This window comes from Hippichthys cyanospilos, chromosome 7 (genome assembly GCF_059441005.1).
Source record: "Hippichthys cyanospilos isolate Australia breed blue-spotted pipefish chromosome 7, RoL_Hcya_1.0, whole genome shotgun sequence".
In the NCBI taxonomy this organism is placed as follows: domain Eukaryota; kingdom Metazoa; phylum Chordata; class Actinopteri; order Syngnathiformes; family Syngnathidae; genus Hippichthys; species Hippichthys cyanospilos.
In genome coordinates this window covers 6,474,365-6,487,594 of record NC_142375.1, presented here as the reverse complement: position 1 = coordinate 6,487,594, position 13,230 = coordinate 6,474,365, and the positions used below count along the sequence as shown (strand labels likewise).

At 40.4% G+C, this 13,230-nt stretch overlaps 2 protein-coding genes across 4 annotated transcripts in view; both read right to left on the bottom strand.

Moving 5' to 3' along the window:
* Nucleotides 1-1,756: 1,756 nt before the first annotated feature.
* LOC148420825 (RIB43A-like with coiled-coils protein 2) lies at nucleotides 1,757-4,677 on the bottom strand. 3 transcript variants are annotated; one of them, XM_088419979.1, is made up of 2 exons: nucleotides 4,555-4,677; nucleotides 1,757-2,937 (listed from the first exon to the last, which is right to left on the bottom strand). In XM_088419979.1, the coding sequence occupies exon 2, from the start codon at nucleotides 2,872-2,874 to the stop codon at nucleotides 1,867-1,869; it is 1,008 nt and encodes a 335-aa protein (XP_088276105.1). In that variant the 5' UTR covers nucleotides 2,875-2,937; nucleotides 4,555-4,677; the 3' UTR covers nucleotides 1,757-1,866. The 3 variants fall into 3 exon arrangements, with proteins under 3 accessions (XP_088276105.1, XP_088276106.1, XP_088276108.1); XM_088419980.1 differs by lacking the exon at nucleotides 4,555-4,677 and adding an exon at nucleotides 4,264-4,544; XM_088419982.1 differs by lacking the exon at nucleotides 4,555-4,677 and adding an exon at nucleotides 4,297-4,544.
* A 958-nt stretch (nucleotides 4,678-5,635) lies between these two features.
* frmpd1a (FERM and PDZ domain containing 1a) overlaps nucleotides 5,636-13,230 on the bottom strand; it is a 32,103-nt gene continuing 24,508 nt past the window's right edge. Inside the window, exon 17 of the mRNA XM_088419523.1 lies at nucleotides 5,636-10,779. Within this exon, the coding sequence (XP_088275649.1) occupies nucleotides 7,517-10,779 (3,263 nt within the window). The 3' untranslated portion in view covers nucleotides 5,636-7,516. The remainder of the gene's footprint in view (nucleotides 10,780-13,230) is intronic.

The following is a 13,230-nucleotide window of genomic DNA, read 5'->3' as shown; positions in this document are numbered from 1 at the left end:
GTATGTTTGTTTGTTTGTATGTATGTACAGTATGTATGTATGCTTGTGTGTTTGTTTGTTTGCTTGTGTGTATATATGTAAGTATGTATTATTATTTGTAGTACTAGTAGTAGTAGTATAGGGTCCGAGAAACCGCTGATGATTAAGAAACACGCTGCAGGTTTGGAACACTGCAAGGAAAAATATGCTGCATATTGGCATTCTCACAACAGAAGTGAGCCAGACCACTTGGGGGCGCCATGAGATTAATGATTTCGTGAGACAAGGCTCAAAACGATTGCCAAAGCCATGTTAACATCACAAATCTGAGGGGTAGCAATGGGAAAGAATGCTATTATCTTAGTTGTCCACTGGAGATCATTTTCATGCAGTACATGATATTCAAAAGAAAAAAAGTTCTCACTATAAGTGCTTACCGTACAACAATAGAAGACGTTTTCATTAACATTTGTCTAAATATGTCTAAAAAAAAAGTCTTTGAGGAATTAAAAAACGTTCATCCTGGCCATCAGCGATAAACGCGAAATAAAGTGCAGGCCATTGACTGTGGTGGGCAGCTGACAAAGCGGAGCGCCGACGCATGCGCTGTACCACAGAAAGCAGTTGCATCTAATTACTGCCCCGAAGCTTAGTTTATTCAGATGACATTTGACGTTGAACGCACTTTAGTGAAAAGAAAGTGCTTTGAATCAACGAGTGTTTGCAGATAAGCACCCTTTTTATGTGGCGTCCATTTTAAATGTTTTTCATTGAGAGTAAGTGTGTTGTGTTTTCAAGAAAACCTAAAAAATAGGAAAGGTGCTGCTCCGCCGAGCGCACATGCCGCATACGACATTGCTACTGTTCACGCGACATAAAAAACTGCGCGCATGGCTAATCAATATGGTAATTTATGTTTACACATGCAAGGGGTGGGGTGGGCGGGGGTAATTTTTTTTACTTTGCTGACTTTGTGTAACTCCGAGATGGATTATCAGAAAGTTATTCGCCTGCAGCAGGCAGCATAAATCTGTTTTAAATTCATGCTAAGTTAGGTAAAGTTATTCCTTGTGTATCATTTGCCATATGAGCTGTCAGGGGGATTTGCATCACTTTACCAATCCATTGCTACTGCATTAACTCCACATAAACAATGCACACATGGCTAATTAATGTGAAGATTTTTTTCATCTGTAGATGCATGAAACAATGCTGCTTACAGTCTTGGCTCTGCGTAGATAATTTTGAGAAGCAGCATTGAGCTTGTGTTAGTTGACAGATATTGCAACTGAATCGGGGGTGTCAAACAAGGCTCACATTCTGGCCTTCAAATGGGTTGAAACGGGCCCACGTGAGAATTTTTGCAAGTATGTATGTGAAGTATCATGGTTGATTCACTCAATTAGATGTGTTTCCGCTCTGTTTGGTGTTGCTTTAAATTGGCTTTTTGTCACATTGAAGGCTGATTACAGTTTGAGCATATTTATCCTTCCGGCATTTTTCGTCATTTAATTTTTGGGCATTTTTGTCATTCATGGCAACAGTTGAACTGCTCTGCAAATTCATTGTAATCTATATTGGCAATTATCACTTTGAAGAGTCAATTATTTGTGGAGAGTTCACACTGTTTTGAATTGGTGGGGTAAAAATACTATTAAACAAAAGGATTGTCAAAATTAAATGTTTGATCCTTTGGAATTTTCGAAGGCATCTTTGCCCAAATATCTTTGTGGTTTTGGTATTTTCTCTGTCACCTTTACTGACTTTCAGTTCACAGTTGTGCATTTTGAAGTTTTAATTTTATTGTCATTTGAATGTGCTTCCGACTTTTCTGACTGGAACTATGGCCACTATGGGATCTGTCCAGCTGTTTTAGGCATGAGGGTTTCAGCGGCTGCAGGTGTTGAATTGAGCGAAGAAACCTTCATCGACGCGTCCCCTTTTAATGTCGGGTCTGGCGCGTCTGTCGTATTCGGCGGTGGTGATGTTGTTGTGGTCCAGCTCTCGCCGCAGCTCCTTCTTCAGTCGCTCCTGCTGCCTCTGGAGGATCATAGCCGAGCGCGCCGCGTTGGAGCACCAACGGGCGTGTTGTTGCTTGTCTCTGATCCCCTCTAGCTTTGTCATCATTTTCTCCTCAACTTGAAGGTTCCAGAACTTTTTCATTTGCTCGGCGCTCTCGGGACGCGGCCTCCTGTCGTAGCTGTGAAAGAAGCCGGGCACCCCCACCTGGGTCGGCCGTACCTCCGTGGGGTCGTCGTCCATTTCCCTTTCGTGCCGTTTCCTCTCTTCAGCCATGGCCCGGTTGAAGCGGTTCATTTCCACGGCGTTTTTCCTCCTTCGATCCGCCTGAGCGTTTTCCAGTTCCATGGCCACATTGTCGATGTGTACTCTGAATTTGTCGTCGTCCAGCTTTTCCATCCTCTCTCGTTCTTTCTCCACGGCTTGCAGGGTCTGTTGCTGGAGCAGCCACTCCCTCAGTTGCTCTTTCTGCCTGCATATTCGATCGTCGCTGTCCGGGTCCTCGCCCGCCATTCCGGGAGGCATCATGTGTTCCACCGGTTCTTCGGAATCGTCTCGGTTCAACTTCTCCTCGATGGCGTGCTCGTATTGCTCTCGAAAACTGCTCTTCACCTTTGCGTGTTTCTCCTTTAGTTCTCGGAGTTGGAGAAGGTACGCCTGCTTGCTGTCGTGGAGGAATTGGGCCTCAAAGGTGTCTTGCTCCAGCCTTTCGGCGTCGTTCCATTTTTTCTTATCATCCACCTGCTTGTCAAGGCCTTTCTTGTCGACGCCGATGATTCTCAGCTTGTCGTTAAAAATTCTCTCCTTTCGTTCTCGCTCGTCGTTGCGACGCCTCTCTATGCTTGCCAGTTGAAAGCGAGTGGCATTCCATTCCATTTTTGGCAGACAAATGCACAGTGTGAAAATCACCAACCTTTTTAGAGTGGTTTATGGCTGGTCCTGTAAGGAAAATCACACCCCAAGATTACAGTTGAGCTCTGAATTGATCATACCCTGATTTCTATTTGGGGTGGAGTTTGATTACTAAAAATATTTTGCATGTTTAGCATGTTGTTTTTAGATGTTTTCATGTCCTTGAGAATTGTGAACAAAGGGGAGCTTTTGCCCCACCATACTTCTGGCGTACAACTACATACAGTGGGCCCCCGGTTTACGAACTCCCTGTTTTACGAATTTTTCATCTTACGAACGTGGACCGTGGCGTTTTTTGTCCCCCTCTTACACACAAACCTTTTGTCTTACGAACAATCCAACATGCCGGTCAGTGTGACCGGCTATTTTTTTTCACTTTGCTGCATCAACAAAAACAACTATTCTCACATGTCACGGAAACGCCGATATGCTATTGGTCTTATAAGGTCACAGTCACAGTCTCGGTCACGGAGATGCGGATATGCTATTGGCCAGCGTCACGTCAATCACAGAAATGCCGATATGCTATTGGCCGAACGCCTTCATTTAGCTTGATAGCACAGCTGGTCGGTGTGTTGTGAAGACGTTGCAAACTTTATCTGTTAGACATGGCTTCTAAAAAGTGGCGGTAAAGGAAGAAGTAAGAGGATGATGACAATAGAAACGAAGCAGGAGATAATAAAAAAATACGAAGAAGGCGCACACATAGCTAACCTTGCTAGTGAGTATGGAGTTGACCTCGGTCAACAACAAAATGGAGAGGCTTCTTCTATTATGGATTAAAGAGAAGGAAATCGCCAGTGATATGTTCCCGTTTAAGAAAAGTTCTCGTTTAAGAAAAAAAAAAAATAAATTCTGCGGGTTGGTCTCTGCTGCTCTCCGCCTCCACCCACCACCAGCTCAAGTCACGTCACCCCAAAGGTAAATGTCATTCTTCCTTTGTATATTTATGTTATTGAATTTAACTGTATAGTAGATTATGTTACAAATTTTTCATATGTGTATAAAGTCGTAATGTTTTTACCTAAGGTTTTTGCACGCGTTGCACGCATTCACTAATTAACATAGTTTTGGATTGCCCGTCATACGAGCAATTTGAGTTACGAGCATAGCCGCTGAACGGATTAAGTTCATAACACGGGGGCCCACTGTATTTGGAGAACGTTCAATATGCCAGTGTTGTAAGAAAACAAATGAACACGTTTATAAGAAAGAATGATAATTTGAGAATTGGACTTTTTCACATTTTTGTTAACACTAAAATTAGCAGACATGTTTAAACAACATCTGACAGCATTTACCATTTTCAGCCATATAGTACAAATACTCATTCAACAAAGACATTTACTTCACCTCAAAACCTGGCCGTATACAGGTACGAATTACCGTATTTTGTGCTCAGCTGTATGGATAAAGCCATGCGTGTATAAACATGAACATAAATCATATTTGGTACTCAAATCCCCTGATTTTGTCACCATACACAATGCTGTTTTCATAGCCCCCCCCATCATGTTAGAAAATAAAAATGCGCTTGATCCTAGAATTTCCCTGACATCGTCATGTTAGAAAATAAAAATGTGCTTGATCCCAGAATTTCTCTGACATAACGATATCACAGTAAGATAACTACACGTTCCTTGCCTTCAAATCCTTTCTTGCTCATCCCCCTGCTTTTGCTTCTTCAATAAGCTCTTCTACCCTATTGTTTAGAAAATGAACATAAATCATCACATCGCCTCTAAACTCAAGGAAATTCACTGTCGCCCTTTTATGTAAAGGGATGTCATCAGTGTTCAACAAAGCCTTGGGTACCCAACTACCCAGTTTGTCACGTGTCTACCGTTGCATATTGTGTTATCATAAAGTTTAGAAGGAATACATCACTACTAATAAGCACAAAGGATGACATCATAAATATTGTAACAAAATAGTCTTAAAATGACAAGTCTTTATCAGGGGCAAAATGATTACCATTTTCAATCGAGCTTTCGGTTACTCAATTTCACACAACACTAGATATATTTACATGTTGTGGCTAGATGAAAGAAGAAACACATGAGTATGACTGATGTTGTACCATTTTTGTGATCACCACTGGTGGGAGTAATGCATTACAGAAGTAATGACATTACTGTGATACATTACTTTTTACGGTCAAGCGGTAATGTAATATATTACACGCGCATAGTAATATTGTTCTCATTGCAAATGAGAGTAATACAAAACAATACATTAAATGATTTGTACTGTTTTTAGGCTTAAGCCAATCTTCCGCTGAATGCGTAATGAGCGTAATGAGCTACATTTAGAATCAAATACAATAATATTGTAATGTAACTAATTACTTTGAAATGACAGTGATACGTAATAAATAATGCATTACAGTTTTGAAGTAACTTGTTCGACACTGATAATCAGCGGCTTCCCTCTAAATCGCTTTAAATCCAATAAAACATTTCCTATTGCCGCCTGCCGTCATATCAACTATAGTCAGGACCCTAATTCCATTGCTCTAGATTCCCATAGGCTTTACAATGTTGACTGTAACCTCTTATAACAATGCAAGTTTTTTTTTAAACAGATGTACCACATCAATGTCTCCCAAACATTTCACACAGTATTCAGGTTTGCATTGGTTTTAATGTGATGCAGCTACAAAGGTATATTGAATGAAACTATGTTTCGTGATTTGAATTGAATCAGTCACAAACAGCCCTCCCTCTCAAAAATACATCTAGCCATTGTTTTAATGGTATAATAGAGCAGTACAAAGCAAGGAAAACAAGTCATCATTCAGCCATTCAGACACAATCCCTGATACATCAACATATAGTATGGCTTAACTGCATGCTTTTAGAGCATATATGAGAGTGATAAAAACATTTACTTTTCTATAAAAGTAACAGTTCTAGTCAGATTTTGTTATTGTCCATTGGAGCTAAAGAAATAGAGTGTTCATGTACAAGAGCCATTGAATACAATTGAATATCGTGTTCCCAGTGCGTCTGCGGCGAAACAGGCATGCTCCAACTGAAAGTGCATACAATTTTGTGATAAATAACAAATACCTGGTGTTTACTGAGGGGTTTCTCAAACATTTTGGGGTCAAGAAAGCAAATTTTCCAAGGAGCCCCATTGCAAATGTTTGCGGAGACAAAACAAAACACATAATTTAAGCCCTTTTTATTCACCAACAGATGCAATTTCACAAAAAGTATTCTTGTACTTTTTAGCTATTCTGAAGTTTAGAGAGCAAAATTAGGAAATTGAATGCCTTCTTATAGCAAACCAGGTCAATTTCCCCCAAACAGGTTACTGACAATCATTTAGTAAAAAACAGCTTAATAAAATAAAACCCTGCTTTAGCTTTGCTGGCAAAACAAATTTCAAAGTTATTACATTTTTAAAAATGTTTTAAACTGGTAGAATTGATCACTTTATTGTAGAGTCATGAATATTTTCACAATCACCGGTAAATATAAACCAAAATGAGATTAACACAAATTTATTCTTTTTTTTGTATCCCAAATTGTTTCACGGACCCCCTGCTGTCCCCACTTTGAAAACCACAAAAAGCACACAAATGTTGAAAAAGCATCCAGCCAATGTCCACTGTTTGTGCGCTCTGTTCAGGCTCCAAATTTGATCATTTTCATTTAAGTATGTTTCTTTCATGGTTGGCACACTGGGAGAGTGACCCTAAAAATGCACTTAGTGTCAATGACAATGTTCTCCAAATGAGTAAATAGTCGCTTCTCCTCCCCCACAAAGTGCTACCAACTGACAAAAATGACAATGCAGTCAAGAACATTGTGTTCAACTGGAGGTAGCAAAAGCAAAATCTATTGAACTGATGAGATCCATCTTTTCAAAATCATTCAAATTACAGGATATTTAAAGAAATGTGTACCCTAACCTAAATGATCAAAGCAATCGTTATTCATCACGTGCATTCATCATGACGCAAAATGTTTTATGAAACCGCAAACACAGCTTCAGGCTTGATCTGTGTAATTTCGCAGAATCACAGCTCACTGATTTTGGTTGTGTAAACGCTAACAGTCAAGGAACTGCTTTCTGAAAATCTTAAATGGAAAATACTGTATATATGTTGCAGCACACAACTTTTAATAAATAGCCCTAAGGTATAAAAGTAGAACATAGGACAAAATACGATAGCAACCTAAAAACATTCATTAATGTATAATATTTAAATTTTGCAATGCATGAAACACAGCATTTGTCATACTGCATTTTTGCTTTCTCTTTTGGACATCAGTGCAGCAACAGGAAACGGCCTAATATTGCCATACGCCGACACTCCTGAGAGAAAAGCTATGTAAACAGTTACAAATATTTTCTTATACTTTACATTCCTTGCTTACTCAATAAAACACTTCATCAGGTAAATAAGACGTAATACAGCAAACATTCAAGTACAAATCTAGACTGTAATGCATACAGATTTGCTTAGGCATATTGCAGGTGGGTTACTGGCAGACTGTTGGGTTTGTGCACATCATACAGTCAGTTAACACATGCAGATCACCATTCCACCCATAAACATGCCGACTGAGATTTTGCACCAGGAGTTGTTAGTGTCTCACAGTGCAGTAAGAGTACGGAAGATTTGAGTGAGGCAGAAGACGGACGCAGTGAGTGCGGTGCACTGTTTGGCTAGCAGCTTGATGCTCAGGTCATGGCAGCTATGCTTTCTGCCGGCTCGCTCTGCTGCCAAGCAGAAGTCCCTGAAAGAGCGTGCCACATCTTGCAGACCGGCAACTGCTTCCGCGTTCCTTCGCTTACACCTGTCACAACTGGAAAAACAGATGCATACGCCCGCCAACTCCACTAAAGTCCGGAAACCATCAGCCAGGTAGTTGAGCATTTTCTCTGGAGTCTGGTCAATGGCGACCACCTTTTGACAGCATGCTGTTAACCGCCTTGCTTCAGTTTGGAGCACTTGCTTGTTCTCCGTGAAGTGGGAAGCACACGTTTCCCTTGGATGGCATCCTCCTCCACCAACGGCAGAGCGGTCAACGCTGCTATGTTCCAGGACAGAAAGAAGCTGATCTACATCTTCCCGTAGAACTTGGAACCCAATAGGCGGGTCTGGATAACGTTGTTTCCTAAGGCGATTAATGGTGTCCTTTTGGGTTTGTGTATGGAGATACTCGGCGTCAGATAGTGGCGAGAGAAGGGGACTGAGCTCAAACGTCGGCGAGAAGGTTAGAACGTGTCGATAGGAGGGAGCGTGTGTAGGAAAATGCGTAAGAAGGGATGATGTTGGAGGATCAGTCATGAGTGGAAGGGGTAATCTTGAACTTTGCGGTTCACCACTGCCCTGGCACGAGAACTCATAGACGGTCAAGTCCTCATCGAAGCTACCCTCTCTGCTGAAGCAGTTGGTGTAGACTGCTGGACAACCGCAAGCATCCATATTTAATCCTTCGACTACTGACTCACATCTGGATGTCAGCACAGAAGTGCACCCGATCTCAGGTTTTAAGTTTAGAGAGGTCCCTACTTCTGATGATACTTGGGATGGTTCCTCCCAGAAAGTAAACACCCCACAGCCTGAAGAAAGTGGATTTGATGAGTCCATTGTCTGTTCTGCTGGCCTACAAAGACCCATCAAAGGCCTGTCACTGCTGGTCCTTGGTGCGATTTGTGACGAATGTAGACCTGGCCCATTTAAATTTTGTGTAGTCACCACAATCGGTGGAGGGCTGCACGGTGACTGAGTACGAACTTTATAAACTGGAATGCTTTCAATGGGTGTTGTGTGGTTTATCTTTGATTCTGGAGGTACTGTTATAGGACCAGGAGTGTCCACTGTAAAACCTAAAGTATCCCTTGGGAGGCTATTCAATGTGGAAACTGGGGGCACTGTTATTGGCCCTAAGGTATTCTTAATAGATTCAGGTAGACACATATTTTTATGATGTGGTTTAGTGTCATGGTCAACTAAGATATTCGGTAGTGCTCCCTTAGCTTCTGATACAAAACTAGAGGTCTTGGCTGAGTCTGTTTCAACAAAGAACTCACACTCTACCTCTGATCCTGTAACTGTTGTGTCTGAATCATCTGACTCCACTACCTCTGTCATCATCTCTGTGACATCTGTGACATTAGGAATATTTTCTACGATGTGCAGGTTTTGAGTGTTGGCCTTACTGTCCATTATAGGACTTTGGGCTTCATTCTCCCACCCAACTTGGTTAAGGTTCTCTTGGGAACGGGACAGATAAAGAGGCAACTTTTGAATCTTTCCTCTCAGTGTGGAAGCAGACAAACGACCCATAAAGCTGGGGGAGCAGGACTGGAAAATAAAGTGAGTAGGCCGAATAGGCTCTTTGGCATGATCATGTGCCAAGGCAGTGTTAGCTTGAAGTGCGCTTGAATCAGCACCTGGGGTAGAGTAGTCCTCTCTCGGTGTATGTATAGTTTCAGCCAAGCATAAAGCATTTGAAACTTCAGTTTTCACTGCAGACCCTGATTTATATGGAGGACTTATGACACTTGTTGCAAATCCAGGGTTTTCTCTGGTGGAGTTTGTAGTGTGGGTGTTTTCAGAAAGAGTATTACTTTGTGAATCTGCTACCGCGGTTGAATTTTTGAGACATTCGATACTCATCTCGAATTGATCCCTGCTTGTAGGTGAATTAGCAGCCGTGCTGCAAGTTGCCAAATCATGTCTGTCAACAGCTTTCCTAACAAAGTTATTTATCATGTCATCATCATCATCGTCATCGTCAAAAACATCAGAATTCATGCTGTCGGTCACCTCATCACTTGCAGTCATTGTCATTGTAATCATATCAGTAGGTTCATCTTCATTTCTCATAATTTCTACATTTGACGGTGTATCGTTGACCTCATTTTGTTTCTTCTCGAAGGTTTCTATGAATTCTCTATGTAAGCTGTCACTTTGAGATTTGTGACCAAGTGGCATTGGGGGCAGAGGGGATGAGGGTGGAGGAGGTGGGGGGCAATATGATGAAAGTGGTGAGTCCTCCTGTAGAATGTCATCTGCTGAATGTGAATTTTGAACAGGGCCAACTTGGTTGACACCCTTGTTCAATTCTATCAGCCATGAAGTCAAAGTGATATCTTTAAGCTCACCTTCTCTACAGTTAATCGGCCCTTTTGAATCATCTTGGTCACCAGTAACCTTTGACAAGAATGTATCTGAAGTGGATAGTTCATCTCCTGTCACATTATGGTCTTCGTTTTCCACACCCTCCTGGTCTGTTCCTTTCTCTGGTCTTTCACCTCTATTATCAGCACTCTCCTTGACATCTGGAGCTACTCGACATCGCACAACAGTGATGGAAGGAGTGACTATCTTAATGTGATCTGTGACAGATTTGGATTCCATTGCATCAGGTTCCATCTCCATTTCTTGTTTCCTGTTCCTGGTTTCTGAAACCACAGGGTCTCGTGTTTGCTCCTTGGTTCCAATATGAGAGGGGATGGGTTTTGACTCAAGCTCTGCTGGTTCCCCTTCAGAGTAAGACAAAGAGAAGACAGTGGGAATTGGATTATCCGTTTGTTCTAAAGGTTCAGGATCAGAACTTGGTTTGGCCACAAAGTTGTCACTGAGCATAGAGTGGACCTGGTCCTGCATGAGTAGGTGGGGTTCTGGATATGATACCCTGGAGGTATAATCTGTTTCCATGAAGGAACGACGTTTACGGGATTTTCTTCTCAGCTCAAACAGAGCTTTTTTGTCACCTCCTTCCTTGTCCTGCTGTCGGTCTTTTTGTGACTTTCCAGCTACCATCTTTTCATCTACCAAAGAGACTCTGATGTCACTAAGGTTAAGTGATCTTACATTATCCACTTTGATCTCAGTGCAATTATCTGTAAGAAAAAAAAAGACAAACCTTTGTAAATATGTCTTTGAATTAGGACTGATCAAACTTCAACTGAGGTATGCATTTTAAATCTACTTGTGTTTTAACAAGAGGTCAATTGTAAACTTTGACTTGGGGGCAGGACTAAATGGGGGCCAGTTGCAGCCATAGGCCACCACTTGTCACTCACTTTCTTGCCAATGACACAACCGTCAGAATTTTTTTTTAATTTTTTTTTTTTAATATGTGGGTTTCTGCTGTTTTTACATGGATGCAATATTCTCAAATCCCATGATACTTTGCCACAACTTATGTATTTATATTAAGTGAAAAGTTTAAGAATTAATATCCAATTGGTTTGATTGCAAACTGTAAAAAAATCTTTTTTGAAGAATAAATCAATGATTACAGTCAACAACAATAAAAAATAATTACCAGTAAGCAAACACTATAGCAAAGGAGTCATTGGCTGTGTTATACGCCACAAATAACACTTCCCAAATCCCAAATATTGGTAATATTTGGGTTTTTAAATGCCATTTAAACAGGCATAATACCCAAACATGCTCATATTTAAGCTCCTTGAGGTACTTCTTTTTGAACCTGAATATATGGACATGCAAACACATTTGGGTACCTAAAATCAGATTATTGATTTGTGTTCTGCTCTTAATGCAGGGTGTCTGAGTTTCGATACAAAAGTATTTAACATGTGTGCTACAATGCTGTTTGAAGCCTGACATAAGTGCTGGTATTGCGGCTTGAAAGCTATCGTGATATGCTCCTACATGTGACATATTGCAATATACGCCAGAACTGTAACGTTACTTGCTTTGGCGGGAAAATAAACGATGATGAAAACCAAGAAGAAATGAATTTTTCTAATACAGTGGACACCCGCCATTTGAAATTAACCCTTCCCGGGGTTGGGCTCATAAGGCGAAAGCGTCATATGGTGGGCGGTAGATAACCTATGGTAATTAATAAGTATAAAACCCCAGATAAAAACATCAAAAATTGTATATACATATTAAAAATTGGTAACAAAATAGTATAGTAAGTGTTATAGTTAATATAAATGTATACAATTAGATTACTTCGTAAATAAAAAATATATAAAGGAAAAATGAAATTGTATTTACTTTTGAGTGACGTTGACTTGAGCTACTTACGGTCATAATCACTAGCAAGGGTAGCCTAGCCTAGCCTAGCTTAGCCTTCTTTGTATTTCTTGATTATCTCCAGCTTTGTTTCCATAGTGATCATCTTCTTACTTCTCTCTTTAACATCACTAGCAATCTTGGGACCCATGGCTAACCAATTAAAGGTTGAATTAAGCTCTAAAATGCATAATAAATACAATATTGTAAGCACTCACATTAGAATGCCGACCAAGAGTAGACCAGCATCTAAGTGATGCATTGCACCACAGTTAGTTTGACCTGACCAGAAATTAAGAGCAATTTCTTAAAAACGCCTGAGGAGGGGGGCAAAACAACATAAACACAGCCAACCTCACAGGTCATGACAGTTGTTGATGCCGTAAAGCGAGAAAAATGCTGTAAAGAGGGGATGAAAAAACTTAGTATTCCAAAAAAATGTAAGCCAGGGACGCCGTAACCTGTATATTTATTGGATACGATGTTATAACAAAATGTTACAAAAATAAAGTGTCTAAAAATTGATACACAATATATTGGAAACTGAATGTTGTATTGTGATATTTTGTGTCACTTGATATTTCAATATAGCAATACATTTGTATTATTTCCTAGCCCTACTTGCCATCATGAACGTGTGCATGTGTGTATGGGGGGAGCATGCGGTGTTGCACCTTGTTATGTACATATTGATTTTAAAGGAGAGTTACAAAAAAAAAAGATTATGAGTAAGTCACTTATGGATTTGGTATGGATACTGGGATTGATTTGATAGGAGAAATGGTTGTGAGTGAAAGCAGCATATTGACGCTGTTTTGCATTTTAGTTTCACTAAAATACCTGTTTTTGGCCCCATTATTCACACTGTTGCAATAGTCTCCACTACCCGCCAGCCTCGTAACATAATTAGCGGCCAAGATGATTGAAGAATGTAATGTTTCGTGGCCGGCAAGCCGGCAATGAGCGACGTCATAAAGTGGGCGAAGCAACCACATGGTAAGCAGCACGGCCTTGACAAACAAGGTGTTTTACTTCCAGGTTAGAAATATCAGTATCATAAAACTCATATTTATCAAGAAATGAAATCACCAATTAGAAGGTAAGCGGCTAAGGATAATGTATGGACAGTTTAATTGAACAGAAAATCTCAAACATCAACTCTTGTTTTGTTTTGTTTTTTAACAATTTAGTGATAGCAATCTGAATCTATTTTAGGTCACATCTGAAAGGTTATAAATATATAATCTATTTTCAAATTTATGGTAAATTATGCCTTTATGCCTGTCATTATACAGAAC